This window comes from Lepidochelys kempii, chromosome 3, assembly GCF_965140285.1.
Source record: "Lepidochelys kempii isolate rLepKem1 chromosome 3, rLepKem1.hap1, whole genome shotgun sequence".
Lineage (NCBI taxonomy): Eukaryota > Metazoa > Chordata > Testudines > Cheloniidae > Lepidochelys > Lepidochelys kempii.
Window position 1 is genome coordinate 162351540 of NC_136382.1, and position 13754 is coordinate 162365293.

Consider the following 13754-nt stretch of genomic DNA (forward strand, 5'->3'; position numbering starts at 1 on the left):
TAGAGTTACCCATTAGCAAGCAGCTACTATATTATGACCTAAGAACTGCTGGGTATGTAACATACATATAGAATCAAAACCTGAGCCGTATATCCCTCTTGCTATTTCTTCCCACACCCAAAGAATCATTCATTTCTCAGAAGGAAGCAAATGCAGACCTGTAACCAAAAAAAAAAGGAGTGAGATTAATCCAAACACATTTGGTGGCTTGTGTGAAGCAAGGATTGTGGGTCTGAGTGGACAAGAGTTCACATTGCAAAAAACACCATCACAACAGATAGCCACTGGCAGCCTTGTTGGAAGTTTGAGCTGACACATCAAGGACGATATGGTCCTTCGCCACTTACCTATCATCTCTCATCCTTAGTGATGGTTTCTCCAGGGCACTGCGGAGGCCTGTTAACTAAGCAATGTGGGAAAGCTTGCACTGCAGCTGCCTATGCTGTACTTGTTTTGTGAATAAAAAACTTCCTTTCATTTGTGCACTTAAAAAATAACATTCACAAAAGCAAAAGGGAGCATTTTTATTTTTATTTACAGTTCTTCATTTTTCTGATCACCATTCAGAGAAACACAATCTGGCTTGTTAAGAGACGCAATTCAAGTTCTTTCATAATAAGGCAAAGAGAACACGCCAACAAGATTTAGTTAAAAGAATGGCAGAAAAGCATAACTTAGAACTCCAAATATTAGTGAGGAAAATGCTTGATCTCATGTTAATAACAGTTCAGATTTGTTTCCCTCAAAGTGTGATGCTAGGAGATCTCCATCCAAATTTCTTAGCCCAGCCATCTGAAAGTTTCATTTTGATATGGCATCGCTACAACTTTCACAAAATGAGATGAATACAGAGTGAGTAGAATTCTATGGGCCTCAGATGTGCCTAGTAGTGTTTCTTCCAGAGTCTGGCGATATTTGGTATTTTTTCTTAAAGCCCCAGCTCCCAGAGTCAAGTGATTACACAAGAGTCTCAGCTTTCATTTAAAAAAAAAGTAATTTTCTAGCCCTCACAATTATAGAGAAAAGCTTGGCAACATGACTAGAGGGAACCCTAAAGGCTCAAAAATCAGAAAGCAAGCAAAATATATATATGTTCTTAAAATCTTGTGATTTTTAAGCAAATCTCCTGATTTTGCAGGGCCCAAGGAATGATTTCTCAGTGTCTGGAATTGGCAATACTGAGGTAGTAAAGCTAAGCCCAGCCCTGCATATAGTATCTGAACATATTCATTGTAGCTGTTACTAACAAAGCATTAAAATACACAAGCAAATCAAAGGCTACCTTTTCCTGATACCTTTACTACCTCTATTTCCTTCCATTATTTTGACTATTCCTCCTCATAACCAACATCAAATCTCCACTGCTTCTCGCACCTCATTCTCCTTCCTGTTTTTCCACTTATACCACTCTCCCTCTTCTACTGGCTTTCCCTTCCTCTTTGCTCCTTTTAACAGATAGCCTCAGGCTTGAGTAAATTAATTCACCTATAATTACAAACTTTGGCTCAATTAATCTATGATTATTTCCTTGGGCTTGCACATTCTTTCATTGGATCTGATTTTAATAGCTGAAAAGCACTTGAGATGTTTGCATGAAATCACTGGAGAAATGCGATTGTTCCATTCGAATATTGTCACGTCAGTAGCTTCCTTTGTTGTTGTTGAAAAGAATTTTCAGATGCAGGTCACAGCAGCAGATCTAATGCTAAGAAAGTACAAATCACCATACTCTTCTATGAAAGCTCATTTTTTCTTCCTTTATGAGACAGGCAGAGCCACTCTAGCGGACCAAGGCGGCTACTGTTGCTGCTACTCCAAAGGGTGCTGCATATGCAGTTGCTAATCCTTGCAGGCCAATCACCAAGTAGCGACATCCTTTCCGGAGAGCTTTGCCAACATTCTATTTTTAGGGAAGAAGGGGGTGGGAGAGAGAGAGAACAGAAAATAACATTAAATTAAACAGTTTGGGGAGCTCAAATAAAGGCCAGCCATTTTATACGTCCTTCTACAACCTCAGAATATGAACAGACCCACCATCTTCTTCGGGCTTGTCCAGAGGGGAAAGTTTACCTTTTAGACCAGCATAATTCAACTGATATAGTTATACCACTATAAATTGCCATGTGGACACTCTTATTCTGCAGCAAGAATGGGGGGTGTTTTGTTAATTTTTTTAACACCCTCCAAAGTAACATAAGCTAAACTGAAAAAAAGGCATCATTCGATAATAAGAGTTGAAACAGAGTTACACCTCTCTAACTATATAGGTTTAAGCTCACACCTTAGCTTATAACAGAAGAGCTTTCCCAGGCAGACACGACTTAAGTGTGTTATAAAGACTATTGGGCAGCTTGCATTTAAGAAGGACACTAGCTGGTTAAAATTGGGGTGAACGTTTAATGGAAATGTACACAAACAGTTCAACTCTTTTTGTCAACATTTCACATTTTGACCATCTCTGTTTCAATATATAGCTATAAAAAACTCACACATTTGTTTACAGCATTGCAGGAAACCCAAGATAGATTATTCAAACTGAATAATGCTTGTCTATTTAAGAGTTTTGCCAATTTACCTATATGGGTGTCATTAAACAAGCCAAACCTTTCCCCTGTAGATGCAGTTATTGGTATAAAAGTGCTTATGCCCATTCCCAGAACTGCCATAAGATACACTGGGATAAAAACTTTTATACCGCTACTACTACTGTGTCTATACTAGGGCTTTTACTGACATAGCTGTGTCTGCACAAAAAAAAAAAAATTACACCCCTAACCAATATAATTATGCTGGTAAACTTTTGTGTGTAGACTAAGGCCTGGTCTACACTAGACAATTAAGTCAGTGTAACTACATCACTCAGGGGTATGAAAAATCAACACCTGGTCCCCTGAGTGACACAGTTAAACCGACCTTATCCCCCGGACAGACAGCACTAGGTCAATGGGAGAATCTAGCTACGGCCTCTAGGGGACCGATGGGAGAACCCCTCCCGTCAGCATAGGTAGCGTCCTCACTGAAGAGCTGCAGCTGTGCAGTCATGCCACGGTAGCATTTTAAGTGTAGATGAGTCCTAAGCCTTAGACCAGGGATGGGCAACTGGCCTCCACTTCCACATCATTTATTTGGCTCGCTCATAGGTGGCTGGTGAAAATATTTTTTGTGGGGGAAATGGAGGAGACTGAGCTGGGACATGGCCATGGCTGACCCAGTTAGCACCCCGCAGACCCAAATCTGAGCACCAGACACAAATTAAATGGAAAACACTGAGTTACCAAAATTATTCAAGAGGAATGGTACTTTCAGAATAGGAGTGATTTTTGACCTAAATGACGGTAGTTACCACAGTAAAAAATTGTTACTTTTCCCCCTTAAAATTTGTGTACGACTTTCAGGGACACCTTGACTCTAAACTGATTATTTTATAGATATATGGAGTCTTATTATACTCTTTTTGTTGCTGCTGGAAAAGAAAAAAATCCACCTCCTAATACTTGTAGTTAATTGGAATGATGTCAAAATAAGAACACTAGAGAAATGCAGCACAAAGAAATGTAAAGTATCCGTCACATGGATTAGCTTAGTGACATTTCCAGACTGAAATGAAGATTTTCTATCCTTTGATCTGAGTGAGAGTCAGTTTCATTCTGTCTCTAAAGGGACTGGTTTCTTCCAAACAAAAAAGAAAGTCAGCAGGCTGCTTCCTCAGATTTAACTAATTAATTGTCTTTCAAACAGACATTTCTCTTTCCATGAATGGCAGCAATGTATTTCTAGACAGCCACAAAATATGTGTGTGAGATATTTAGGGATGTTTTTAAGTTAGTTTGAAGTATGATTTTACATACCTAGGAAATCTGTTGGACAATTACTATTAGTTACTATAGTGATCTGAGAACTCACCACTTTAGCACAAATTTACTTTTCAATGCAAAGGCAGAGTTGCAGCCATAGGATATTAAGTGTATATTTTAGAGGTCTGTGATTCACCTCCTAAGGACAATGGAGGTTACTGCCTTTAAGATTTATACTTACAACTTCTGATGTTACAATAAGAAGTTTGAGAAATAATTGTCAGTTACTCCCTTACGCTCTCCCTGAGATCCGTGCAGGATTGTTCACTACATGGTTTTGTGGTCAAGGCACAGGACTAGGTATCAGGGCACCTGGACTCTACTCCCAACTCTGCCACTTATTTATGGTGTAACCTTGGGCATGTCGCTTCATTTCTCCATCTGTAAAATTGGGTAACAACTCACAGAAGTTCAGTGAGGTGAAATGTTCCAGAGATTCTTGGCGACCCTCTAAAAGAGGGTCTCCTACTGCTGCACTTCTAAGTGATTTCTAGTGCTTGCTGTAGTCTAATTTGCCCCTCTGTTCATCTATCTATGTACTGTAAGGCTCCCATCAGTGCAAGGTCTGAACCCTTCACATACATCAATTAATCCTTCCAGCACCTTTGCACAGTAGGGAAGTACTGTCCTATTTTACAGATGGGGAAATGAGACAGAGAGAGACAATGTGACTTTCCCAAGGCCACACAGGAAGTCTGTGGTACAGCCAGGAAGTGAAGGCAGATCTCCCCATCATCCTTCACCACACAAAAAGAAAAGGAGTACTTGTGGCACCTTAGAGACTAACCAATTTATTTGAGCATGAGCTTTCGTGAGCTACAGCTCACTTCATCGGATGCATACCGTGGAAACTGCAGCAGACTTTATATACACACAGAGATCATGAAACAATACCTCCTCCCACCCCACTGTCCTGCTGGTAATAGCTTATCTAAAGTAATCATCAAGTTGGGCCATTTCCAGCACAAATCCAGGTTTTCTCACCCTCCACCCCCCCCACACAAATTCACTCTCCTGCTGGTGATAGCCCATCCAAAGTGACAACTCTCTACACAATGTGCATGATAATCAAGTTGGGCCATTTCCTGCACAAATCCAGGTTCTCTCACCCCCTCCCCAAAAACCACACACACAAACTCACTATCCTGCTGGTAATAGCTCATCCAAAGTGACCACTCTCCCTACAATGTGCATGATAATCAAGGTGGGCCATTTCCAGCACAAATTCAGGTTTTCTCACCCCCCCACCCCCATACACACACAAACTCACTCTCCTGCTGGTAATAGCTCAACCAAAGTGACCACTCTCCCTACAATGTGCATGGTAATCAAGGTGGGCCATGTCCAGCACAAATTCAGGCTTTTTTTTTTTTTCCCCCCAGGGATACACACACAAACTCACTCTCCTGCTGGCAATAGCTCATCCAAACTGACCACTCTCCAAGTTTAAATCCAAGTTAAACCAGAACGTCTGGGGGGGGGGGTAGGAAAAAACAAGGGGAAATAGGCTACCTTGCATAATGACTTAGCCACTCCCAGTCTCTATTTAAGCCTAAATTAATAGTATCCAATTTGCAAATGAATTCCAATTCAGCAGTTTCTCGCTGGAGTCTGGATTTGAAGTTTTTTTGTTTTAAGATAGCGACCTTCATGTCTGTGATTGCGTGACCAGAGAGATTGAAATGTTCTCCGACTGGTTTATGAATGTTATAATTCTTGACATCTGATTTGTGTCCATTTATTCTTTTACGTAGAGACTGTCCAGTTTGACCAAGATGGGCCATTTCCAGCACATTTCCAGGAGTTAACAAAAACGTCTGAGGAACAGTGAGGGGAGGGGGAGAGGAATAAACAAGGGGAAATAGTTTTACTTTGTATAATGACTCAACCACTCCCAGTCTCTATTCAAGCCTAAGTTAATGATGGTGAATATTCAGGGGACACCATCATAGGACCAATCACATCAGCCACACCGTCAGAGGCTCGTTCACCTGCACATCTACCCATGTGATATATGCCATCATGTGCCAGCAATGCCCCTCTGCCATGTACATTGGTCAAACTGGACAGTCTGTACGTAAAAGAAAAGAATTATAACATTCAGAAACCAGTCGGAGAACACTTCAATCTCTCTGGTCACTTGATTTCTGATCTAAAAGTGACTATTCTTCAACAAAAAATCTTCGAAAACAGACTCCAACGAGAGACTGCTGAATTGGAATTAATTTGCAAATTGGATACAATTAACTTAGGCTTGAATAGAGACTGGGAGTGGCTGAGTCATTATACAAAGTAAAACTATTTCCCCTTATTTATTCCTCCCCCCCTTCCCCCGCCCACACTGTTCCTCAGACGTTCTTGTTAACTCCTGGAAATGTGCTGGAAATGGCCCACCTTGATTATCACTTCAAAAGGTTTTCTCTCCCCCCACCCCACTCTCCTGCTGGTAACAGCTCATCTTAAGTGATCACTCTCCTTACAATGTGTATGATAAACAACCATTTTTTCATGGTCTGTGTGTATATAAATCTCCTCACTGTATTTTCCACTTTATGCATCCGATGAAGTGAGCTGTGGCTCACGAAAGCTTATGCTCAAATAAATTGGTTAGTCTCTAAGGTGCCACAAGTACTCCTTTTCTTTTTGCGAATACAGACTAACAGGGCTGCTACTCTGAAACCTTCACCACACAGTCATTCCTCCTCTAGTTTTATTTCCTGAAACAAGCAGTGCCCCCCGCCGGGCAGTTATACTTGTGTTTGCATTTAGGGTTTGTCTGCTGTATTCATTCCTTTTTTTAGTACCATCTCTCAGTTTGCATTCCCTTTGCCTTGGAGTTTTGAATACAATTTTTGTGACATTTCAGTTTACTAGCACATGATGCCACTGATCAACTATTTAAAAGCACCTTACAAGTTAATTTTCCTTTGTCTGTCTGATCAGCAGAGAAGTCTGAGTGAGAGAAGGAGGAGGAGTCCTTGTGCCGCCTTAGGGACTAACAAATTTATTTGAGCATAAGCTTTCGTGGGCTAAAGCCCATTTCATCAGATGCATACATGGAAAATACAATAGATAGATAGATAGATAGATAGCATGAAAAAATGGGGGTTGTCATACCAACTGTAAGGAGAGTAATCAATTATGGTGGGCTATTATTATCTATTAAGGGCAGAGAAGAGGAGCCTGGCTCTTCCCCATCAAAGGAGGGGGCAACAGGGGAAGACTGTAAAGTGTGCATTTCCAGTGTCAGGTTACAAACTGGGAGTTGCTGTCACATTTAAGGACACTGAAGCATGACACATCCTGCAGTAAATTCTTTCTTTGAAGCAGCAGTGCACAGTGGGGAGGGTGCAGAGAAGAAAGTTGAAGGGATAGAAGAATGCTGTAGTCTCCCACCTCCACTCTCTAACCCAGAGAGGAGGAAGATGTCCTGCCCCACTAATAGGTCTCAACACAAGCACCACTGCCACAGATAGAGTAGAAAAATCAGGGCCCTGTCTTAGTGCACACATTACAAAGGGGACTTGGAAGGGAGGAAAGTGGGAGGGGGCGACAGGATGTTTAGGTTCTAGTCCAGGCTCTGCTACGATCCTCTGTGTGACCTTGTGTGAATGGCAACCTGCACGTGCCTCGGTTTACCTAGGAGTGAAATGGGGCCCGACACACCCCACAAGAGTGCGGCGAGGTTGGATTCAGTAAGGTTTGCAGAACCGCACCCGGAAAGGAGCTCAAAGGATTCATGGTGCTTATGCTCAAATACATCTGTTAGTCTTTAAGGGGCCACCGGACTCCTTGTTGTTTTTGTAGCTAGGGACTATCCCGGCTACCCCCTGATACTTGACATGGTGCTTAGGGTTGGGAGTGCAGCTTCTGCGGCAGAAAAGAAAGTCAAGTCCTGAAAGGGATATTGGGTATGGAAATACCCCCGTGAGCCCAGGCCGAGCCACCAGCAGAGCCCTTTGCTAAGGGGAGCCTGGAGGAAAAGCAGACGATGCATTTAAAAGAGAGCTAAATCCGCGGAGCGTCCCCCCCGCCAAACCCAGCGAGCCCGCCTGGCTGGTCAGTGTCAGAGGCGGGGACGGCTCCTGTGGGCGCTGGCACGGACTGGAGTGAGCTAGTAACCCCCCCCCCCCCCCACGCCCCCGGCTCGCCCTCCGCCCAGGGCTTGCAGCGCCCCCTTCCCTTGCAGCGCCCCCTTCCCACCGCCTCTGGCACGTGCTGCCCTGGGCGCGAGCCGGCAGCTGCCCCGCAGGGGCTAGGGGCGGTTCCCCCGCCGGGCTGGCTGCAGCCTCCGGCCAGCTCCGAGCACACGGAGGCTGGGGCCACCGAGCAGCCGCGTGCCAAGGCGGAGCCCGGCAGCGGCAGCGGCAGGCCCGGGACGCCCAAGCCCTTCTTAGCGGCTCCCCGCGAGCCCGGCTGAGCTCCATGCGGGGGCAGCGGCAGGCTCCTGACCTTGCTGTACTTCCTCAGCTTCCTCTTGCACTTGCTCCTGCCTGCCGAGCCCTCCTGCCGCAGCGGCTCGTAGTCGTCCGGGAGGAAGGCGAAGCGCACTTTCTTGGAGCGGCGGGTCCCCTCCTCCGCCGGGGCTCCTAGGCCCTCCTCCTCCTCCCGCTCCAGGATGGAGACCCTGTCCTCTCCAGGCCCCGAGTGGGAGAACTTGGCGTGCACCTTCCCGCCCAGCCTGGCCCCCACGGTCATGGTGCCGAAGCCCGCTCCCGGGGTGGGACGGCCGGCCGGCCGGCTGAGAGTCAGGCGAGCTACACCTTTGAGCCCTTCCTGCTTCCCAGCCACAGGACGGGACTTTCTAGGGGCCTGGCAAGGGAGAGCAACAGGTGGAGCTAAAGCGATACGCATTTACATCCCAGCCTGGATTAGACCCTCCCCTGCCCAGCCCTGAGACAGGCAAGGCACAGCAGCCTCGGTTGACCCCTGCCCTCCCCTTCCCTCCCACCCCCACTAGAAATTAGAGCCAAGGAGCAGGGTTTGCAGCCTGTTTGACATAATCCCTTCCTGAAAGTATTGGGGGAGTGTAGAAAGCTTCCCCCATTACCCCCTGCTTTCTAAACCCATTGGAAATGCTACGGCCCTTGGCAGGGGCATGCTTCCGCCCCTTAGGATTGAAGTAGACACTAGCATCCATGTCCACACCTGGCTTTTCTAAAAACAACGCCAGCCCTGCCTTTCAAACACTGGTCAAGGCTGGTCTAAAGTTTTCCATAGTTTTCTGCAAGCCACCAGCCTCAACTGGGCTTTGCTCCCAGCCCTGTGCAGAGAACACAGGATCAGGCAGCTCTGATAGGCCAGGTGGCCTGCTGTTATTAGGAACTGATATGTAGTGGTAAGGGCTCCTGAAGCCTGAAGGCTTCTATCTTGTCCTGAGAGTAACAGAGCACGGACCAAAGGCTGCTCCTGCTGTCACCCTTATGAATGAATTGGTTCTTGGAGGCCTGCCTGTGCAGAAGATTTACATCCCTGTAATTCTCCAGAGCTGGCTGCCTTAAAACTATCCATTTTAATATCAGCCAAAGTGTTGATGTTCTTATTCCCCTGCCCCCACCCTCTTCATTTTAGAAAACTCCTGTGGCTGCCGACCTCTCTGCTAAGGAACCACTGTAGGGGGTTTTAAAGAGGATTTTAAACCTTTAACTTGATAACATAGATGACAAGGAGGCAGTATCTAGACAAGTATACCAGAAGTGCAGCTCTTCCAACGAAAATCTCACCTCATTCTTACTGGGGCAGTTGTGGGTGATTGACCCTTGGCTTTCTGACTGAAATTCATTAGAGAGCTTATCCTGGTCGGCTTTGATGTAGCTATTAGAGAAATTTATCCAAGGCCTTATGCCTTGTTGCATATATCACTGTCCACTTATGGATTCTGAACTGTGCTCTCAATAGCCGTGATATTAAAAGTTGCGCACACGTCCCCGCAACAGCTGTCAGAACAATCTAATCCTACTGGGCACCTGCCCACTCCCAAGAATATAGGCCTCAAGCTTCATTAAACATGAGGAAAGCTTAAACCGGGCCACATAACTTCAAAGTAAGAAATTTCCAAGATAAAAGCAAAACTATAGGGCCCCATTGCTAATGGCATATTAGAGAAATTCACATTAAGCTTTAGGTGATACTTCCCCCAGGTAGAGCAGACAACTGGCTGGAGCTTAGAGTGCTCTTCTCAGCTGTGTAAGGGAAGAATTGCGTGACATTGATCTCTCTGTGCCTCATATTCCCCAATCACATAAGGGACTTGTGAGAGATCCTTGTTTAACAGGGGCTAGATAAAAGTGCATACATTTTGGCCATGTCTACACTACCAATTTGTGTCAACAAAAGTGATGTAGACACCCAAAAATCGACATAATAAAAATCACAATTTCTTGTTCACACTTGCTCCCTCTGTCGGCAGATCACGTCCACAGTGGGGACAGCATCATTGACAGCATGAGCAATGAACTATGGGTACTGTGGAAGTATAACATTGTATAAGGGGATATGCTGGATACATTGTATATGAGAGGGCATGCCAAAACATGTTACAAAGTATCTGAGGGAGCACACGTAGGGACAGTTAGCTTTTGAATGGAGAAGCAATTAAGATAGAGCCAGCACGTCTAAGAAGCAGGCATCAGAATGGAAGGTGTGAAGGGCAATTAGTTAAGTTAACTGGAAGCTGTTAAAGGAGATTGTTAAGGGTGACAGGTAATTGAAGATACGCGACTGGTCTCAGGGATCTCGAAGGGTGGTGACTAAAATCTTTTTCTTCTTTTGTCTGTAACTTCTCTGTAACTTGTTCTCCAAAAAACTGTATAAATTAAAAGACACAAGCCCCAGTAGGGGGGCTCACTTCTAAATGTATTAGCAGAGCAGCTTTGCTAATAAAACAGAGTGGTCTGATAAATTGTGAGTCTGAGTCAAACTTTGACAGTACCTATCCCACAGTCCTTCTGTCACTAGGTTTTGTGGGACGACGGATTGTGGCACATCTTGGGACAGTGCTAAATGTCCCGTGATGCATTGCTTTCTTCCCCAGCACTCCATGAGCTTCTGGCTTTCTTTCACGGTATTTTTTTTCCAATGGCCCTTCTTTGCTGTGCACCCCAGCATCTTTGTGAGAAGGGATGGATCCTGTACTGCTCTCCTATGGTCTGTTAGCTGTCATGAAGACATTGCGGATGGCGGTGCAGTTAATGGTGAAGTTCCTAACTGAAGATGACATTCAGGCGCCCGACATTCTGCGTGATATGGATAGGAGCAACTTTAGATTGCTTTTGGTCATTCACAGAGCAGGTGCACAGCGTAGACCATCGTTTTTGGGCTTGGAAACAAGCACTGAATGGTGGGATCATATCATCATGCAGGTGTAGGATGACGAGCAGTGGCTACAGAACTTTCGGATGTGGAAAGCCACCTTTCTGGAATTCTGTGCAGAACTCGCCCCAGACCTGCGATGCAAAGACACCAGAATGAGAGCTGCCCTCTTGGTAGAGAAGTGTGTGGCAATTGCTGTGTGGAAGCTGGCAACTCCAGCAACTGGTCAGTTGCAAATCACTGTGGAGTGGGGAAGTCGACCGTTAGGGCTGCGTTAATGCAAGTGTGCAAGGCAATAAATCGCATCCTGCTATGAAGGACCGCGACTCTGGGAAATGAACATGAAATAGTGGACAGCTTTGCAGAAATGAGTTTCCCTAACTGTGGAGGGGCGATATATAGATGGCACACATATTCCAATTTTGGCACCAGACCACCTTGCATCGGAGTACATCAATAGGAAGGGGTACTTTTCCATGGTGCTGCTGTGGGGTGGTCTGGGAAGGTGCATGACGCATGTATATTCAGGAACACCAGCCTGTACAGAAAGCTGCAAGCAGGGACTTCCTTTCTTAACCAGAAGATTACAATGGGGGGTGTTGAAATGCCCATAGTGATCCTGGGGAACCCTGCATACCCCTTACAGCCATGGCTCATGAAACCTTATACGGGACAACTGGACAGCAGTAAGGAGAGTTTCAACAACAGGCTCAGTAGGCCGGATGACAGTTAAATGTGCCTTTGGCAGATTAAGGTACGCTGGTGATGCCTTTATGGCAGGTTGGACCTCACTGAAGATAATATTCCTATGGTCATAGCCGTGTGCTGTACTTTGCATAATCTCTGTGAAGCTAAGGGTGAAAGGTTTGCTCAGGGGTGGAGTGCTGAGGCAAACTACTGAACATAGAGCTCTGTCTGAGTTGCTTCAGTGTTACATTACATGTAGTTTTCCTAGGGGGCAATGGTGACATTTGGGGCCTTATATTCCAGTAATAAAGTGATTAAAATGTCTATACATGTCTTAGCAGTGCCTGCAATCTCACCTTGTAGGAAAAAAAATAAAGAAAAAAAAATATTTTACCATTATAAAAGTTTGCCTTTATTGCACAAGAAACAGCACACACAAACACAGATTCTTGGTGGGAAAAGAGGAACCAGGGAAGGGCAGACTTTCACAGCTGTGTGTAGGTCCAGCTATCATTGTGAAAGTTGTCCGAGGGGGTGAAGGGGAAACCAAGAAGTCCCGAAAGGTGGAAAGGAATGTGCAGGCAGAGTTTGGGGCGGGGCATGGAAAAGTGTTCTGAACGTGCTGCAGTGGAGGTCAAGCACTGATCTGCCCAGTCTGCAGTATTATTAAGGACTTCAGCATCTGCGTTTGCTCCTCCATTACTTCAAGCATCTATCTGTTCAGTAGCATCTTTAACAAATGTATGGTTTCAGAGTAACAGCCGTGTTAGTCTGTATTCGCAAAAAGAAAAGGAGTACTTGTGGCACCTTAGAGACTAACCAATTTATTTGAGCATGAGCTTTCCTGAGCTACAGCTCACTTCATCAGATGCATGCCGTGGAAACTGCAGCAGACTTTATATATACACAGAGATCATGAAACAATACCTCCTCCCACCCCACTGTCCTGCTGGTAATAGCTTATCTAAAGTGATCATCAGGTGGGCCATTTCCAGCATGGAATGGTCACTTTGGATGAGCTATTACCAGCAGGATAGTGAGTTTGTGTGTGTGGTTTTTGGGAGGGGGGTGAGGGGGTGAGAGAACCTGGATTTGTGCAGGAAATGGCCCAACTTGATTATCATGCACATTGTGTAAAGAGTTGTCACTTTGGATGGGCTATCACCAGCAGGAGAGTGAATTTGTGTGGGGGGGTGGAGGGTGAGAAAACCTGGATTTGTGCTGGAAATGGCCCACCTGATGATCACTTTAGATAAGCTATTACCAGCAGGACAGTGGGGTGGGAGGAGGTATTTTTTCATATTCTCTGTGTATATATAAAGTCTGCTGCAGTTTCCACAGCATGCATCTGATGAAGTGAGCTGTAGCTCACGAAAGCTCATGCTCAAATAAATTGGTTAGTCTCTAAGGTGCCACAAGTACTCCTTTTCTTTTAACAAATGTATAATTCTCTTTTCTGTCCTGCCATTTGGCTTCCCAGGACTCCTTTCATTCCCTTTTTTCTGCATTAGAGCACTGTGGGACCTCTCAGAACATGTCTTCTTTGCTGCGTCTTGGGTGCTTTTTTATCTGGTGGAGATGCTTGGCTGGGGTGCATGGGGTCTTCCTGAAGGCCACATCTGGTGAAGCACAGGAGACAATGCACAGAAGCGGGATTATTAAATTCAAATTCACGCACAGCATTGAAACATTTCTGTTAAACAACCTTTTGCAACATTGCCATCACTTTCTTATGGACCCTAGCCAGATGAGGGACACTCCACATGGGGAAAAGAGCACACACTCTTTACAAGGGTTGTGATGCAGCACTCTAGGGAACAAATTCTAAAATTCTCCCACACTTTTCCACAGGCAGCGGGAACTCTAGCAGACATCTCACTGCTAAGGGTAAGCAGGGAAATG

The 13754-nt window shown here is 45.2% G+C and overlaps 1 protein-coding gene across 1 annotated transcript; it reads right to left on the reverse strand.

Annotated features, from left to right (window-relative positions):
• Window positions 1–516: 516 nt before the first annotated feature.
• On the reverse strand, window positions 517–8661 carry C3H1orf115 (chromosome 3 C1orf115 homolog). Its single transcript, XM_073335285.1, has 2 exons — window positions 8307–8661; window positions 517–1900 (listed from the first exon to the last, which is right to left on the reverse strand). The coding sequence occupies exons 1-2, from the start codon at window positions 8550–8552 to the stop codon at window positions 1781–1783; spliced, it is 366 nt and encodes a 121-aa protein (XP_073191386.1). The 5' UTR covers window positions 8553–8661; the 3' UTR covers window positions 517–1780.
• Window positions 8662–13754: the final 5093 nt, after the last annotated feature.

Bases quoted from the DNA above. Each gene is read 5' to 3' on its own strand.
- C3H1orf115 (XM_073335285.1), bottom strand. From the start codon at position 8,552: ATGACCGTGGGGGCCAGGCTGGGCGGGAAGGTGCACGCCAAGTTCTCC. The intron at 1,901-8,306 runs GTCAGGAGCCTG...CCCTAAAAATAG, and splicing joins AGCTGAGGAAGTACAGCAAG to AATGTTGGCAAAGCTCTCCG.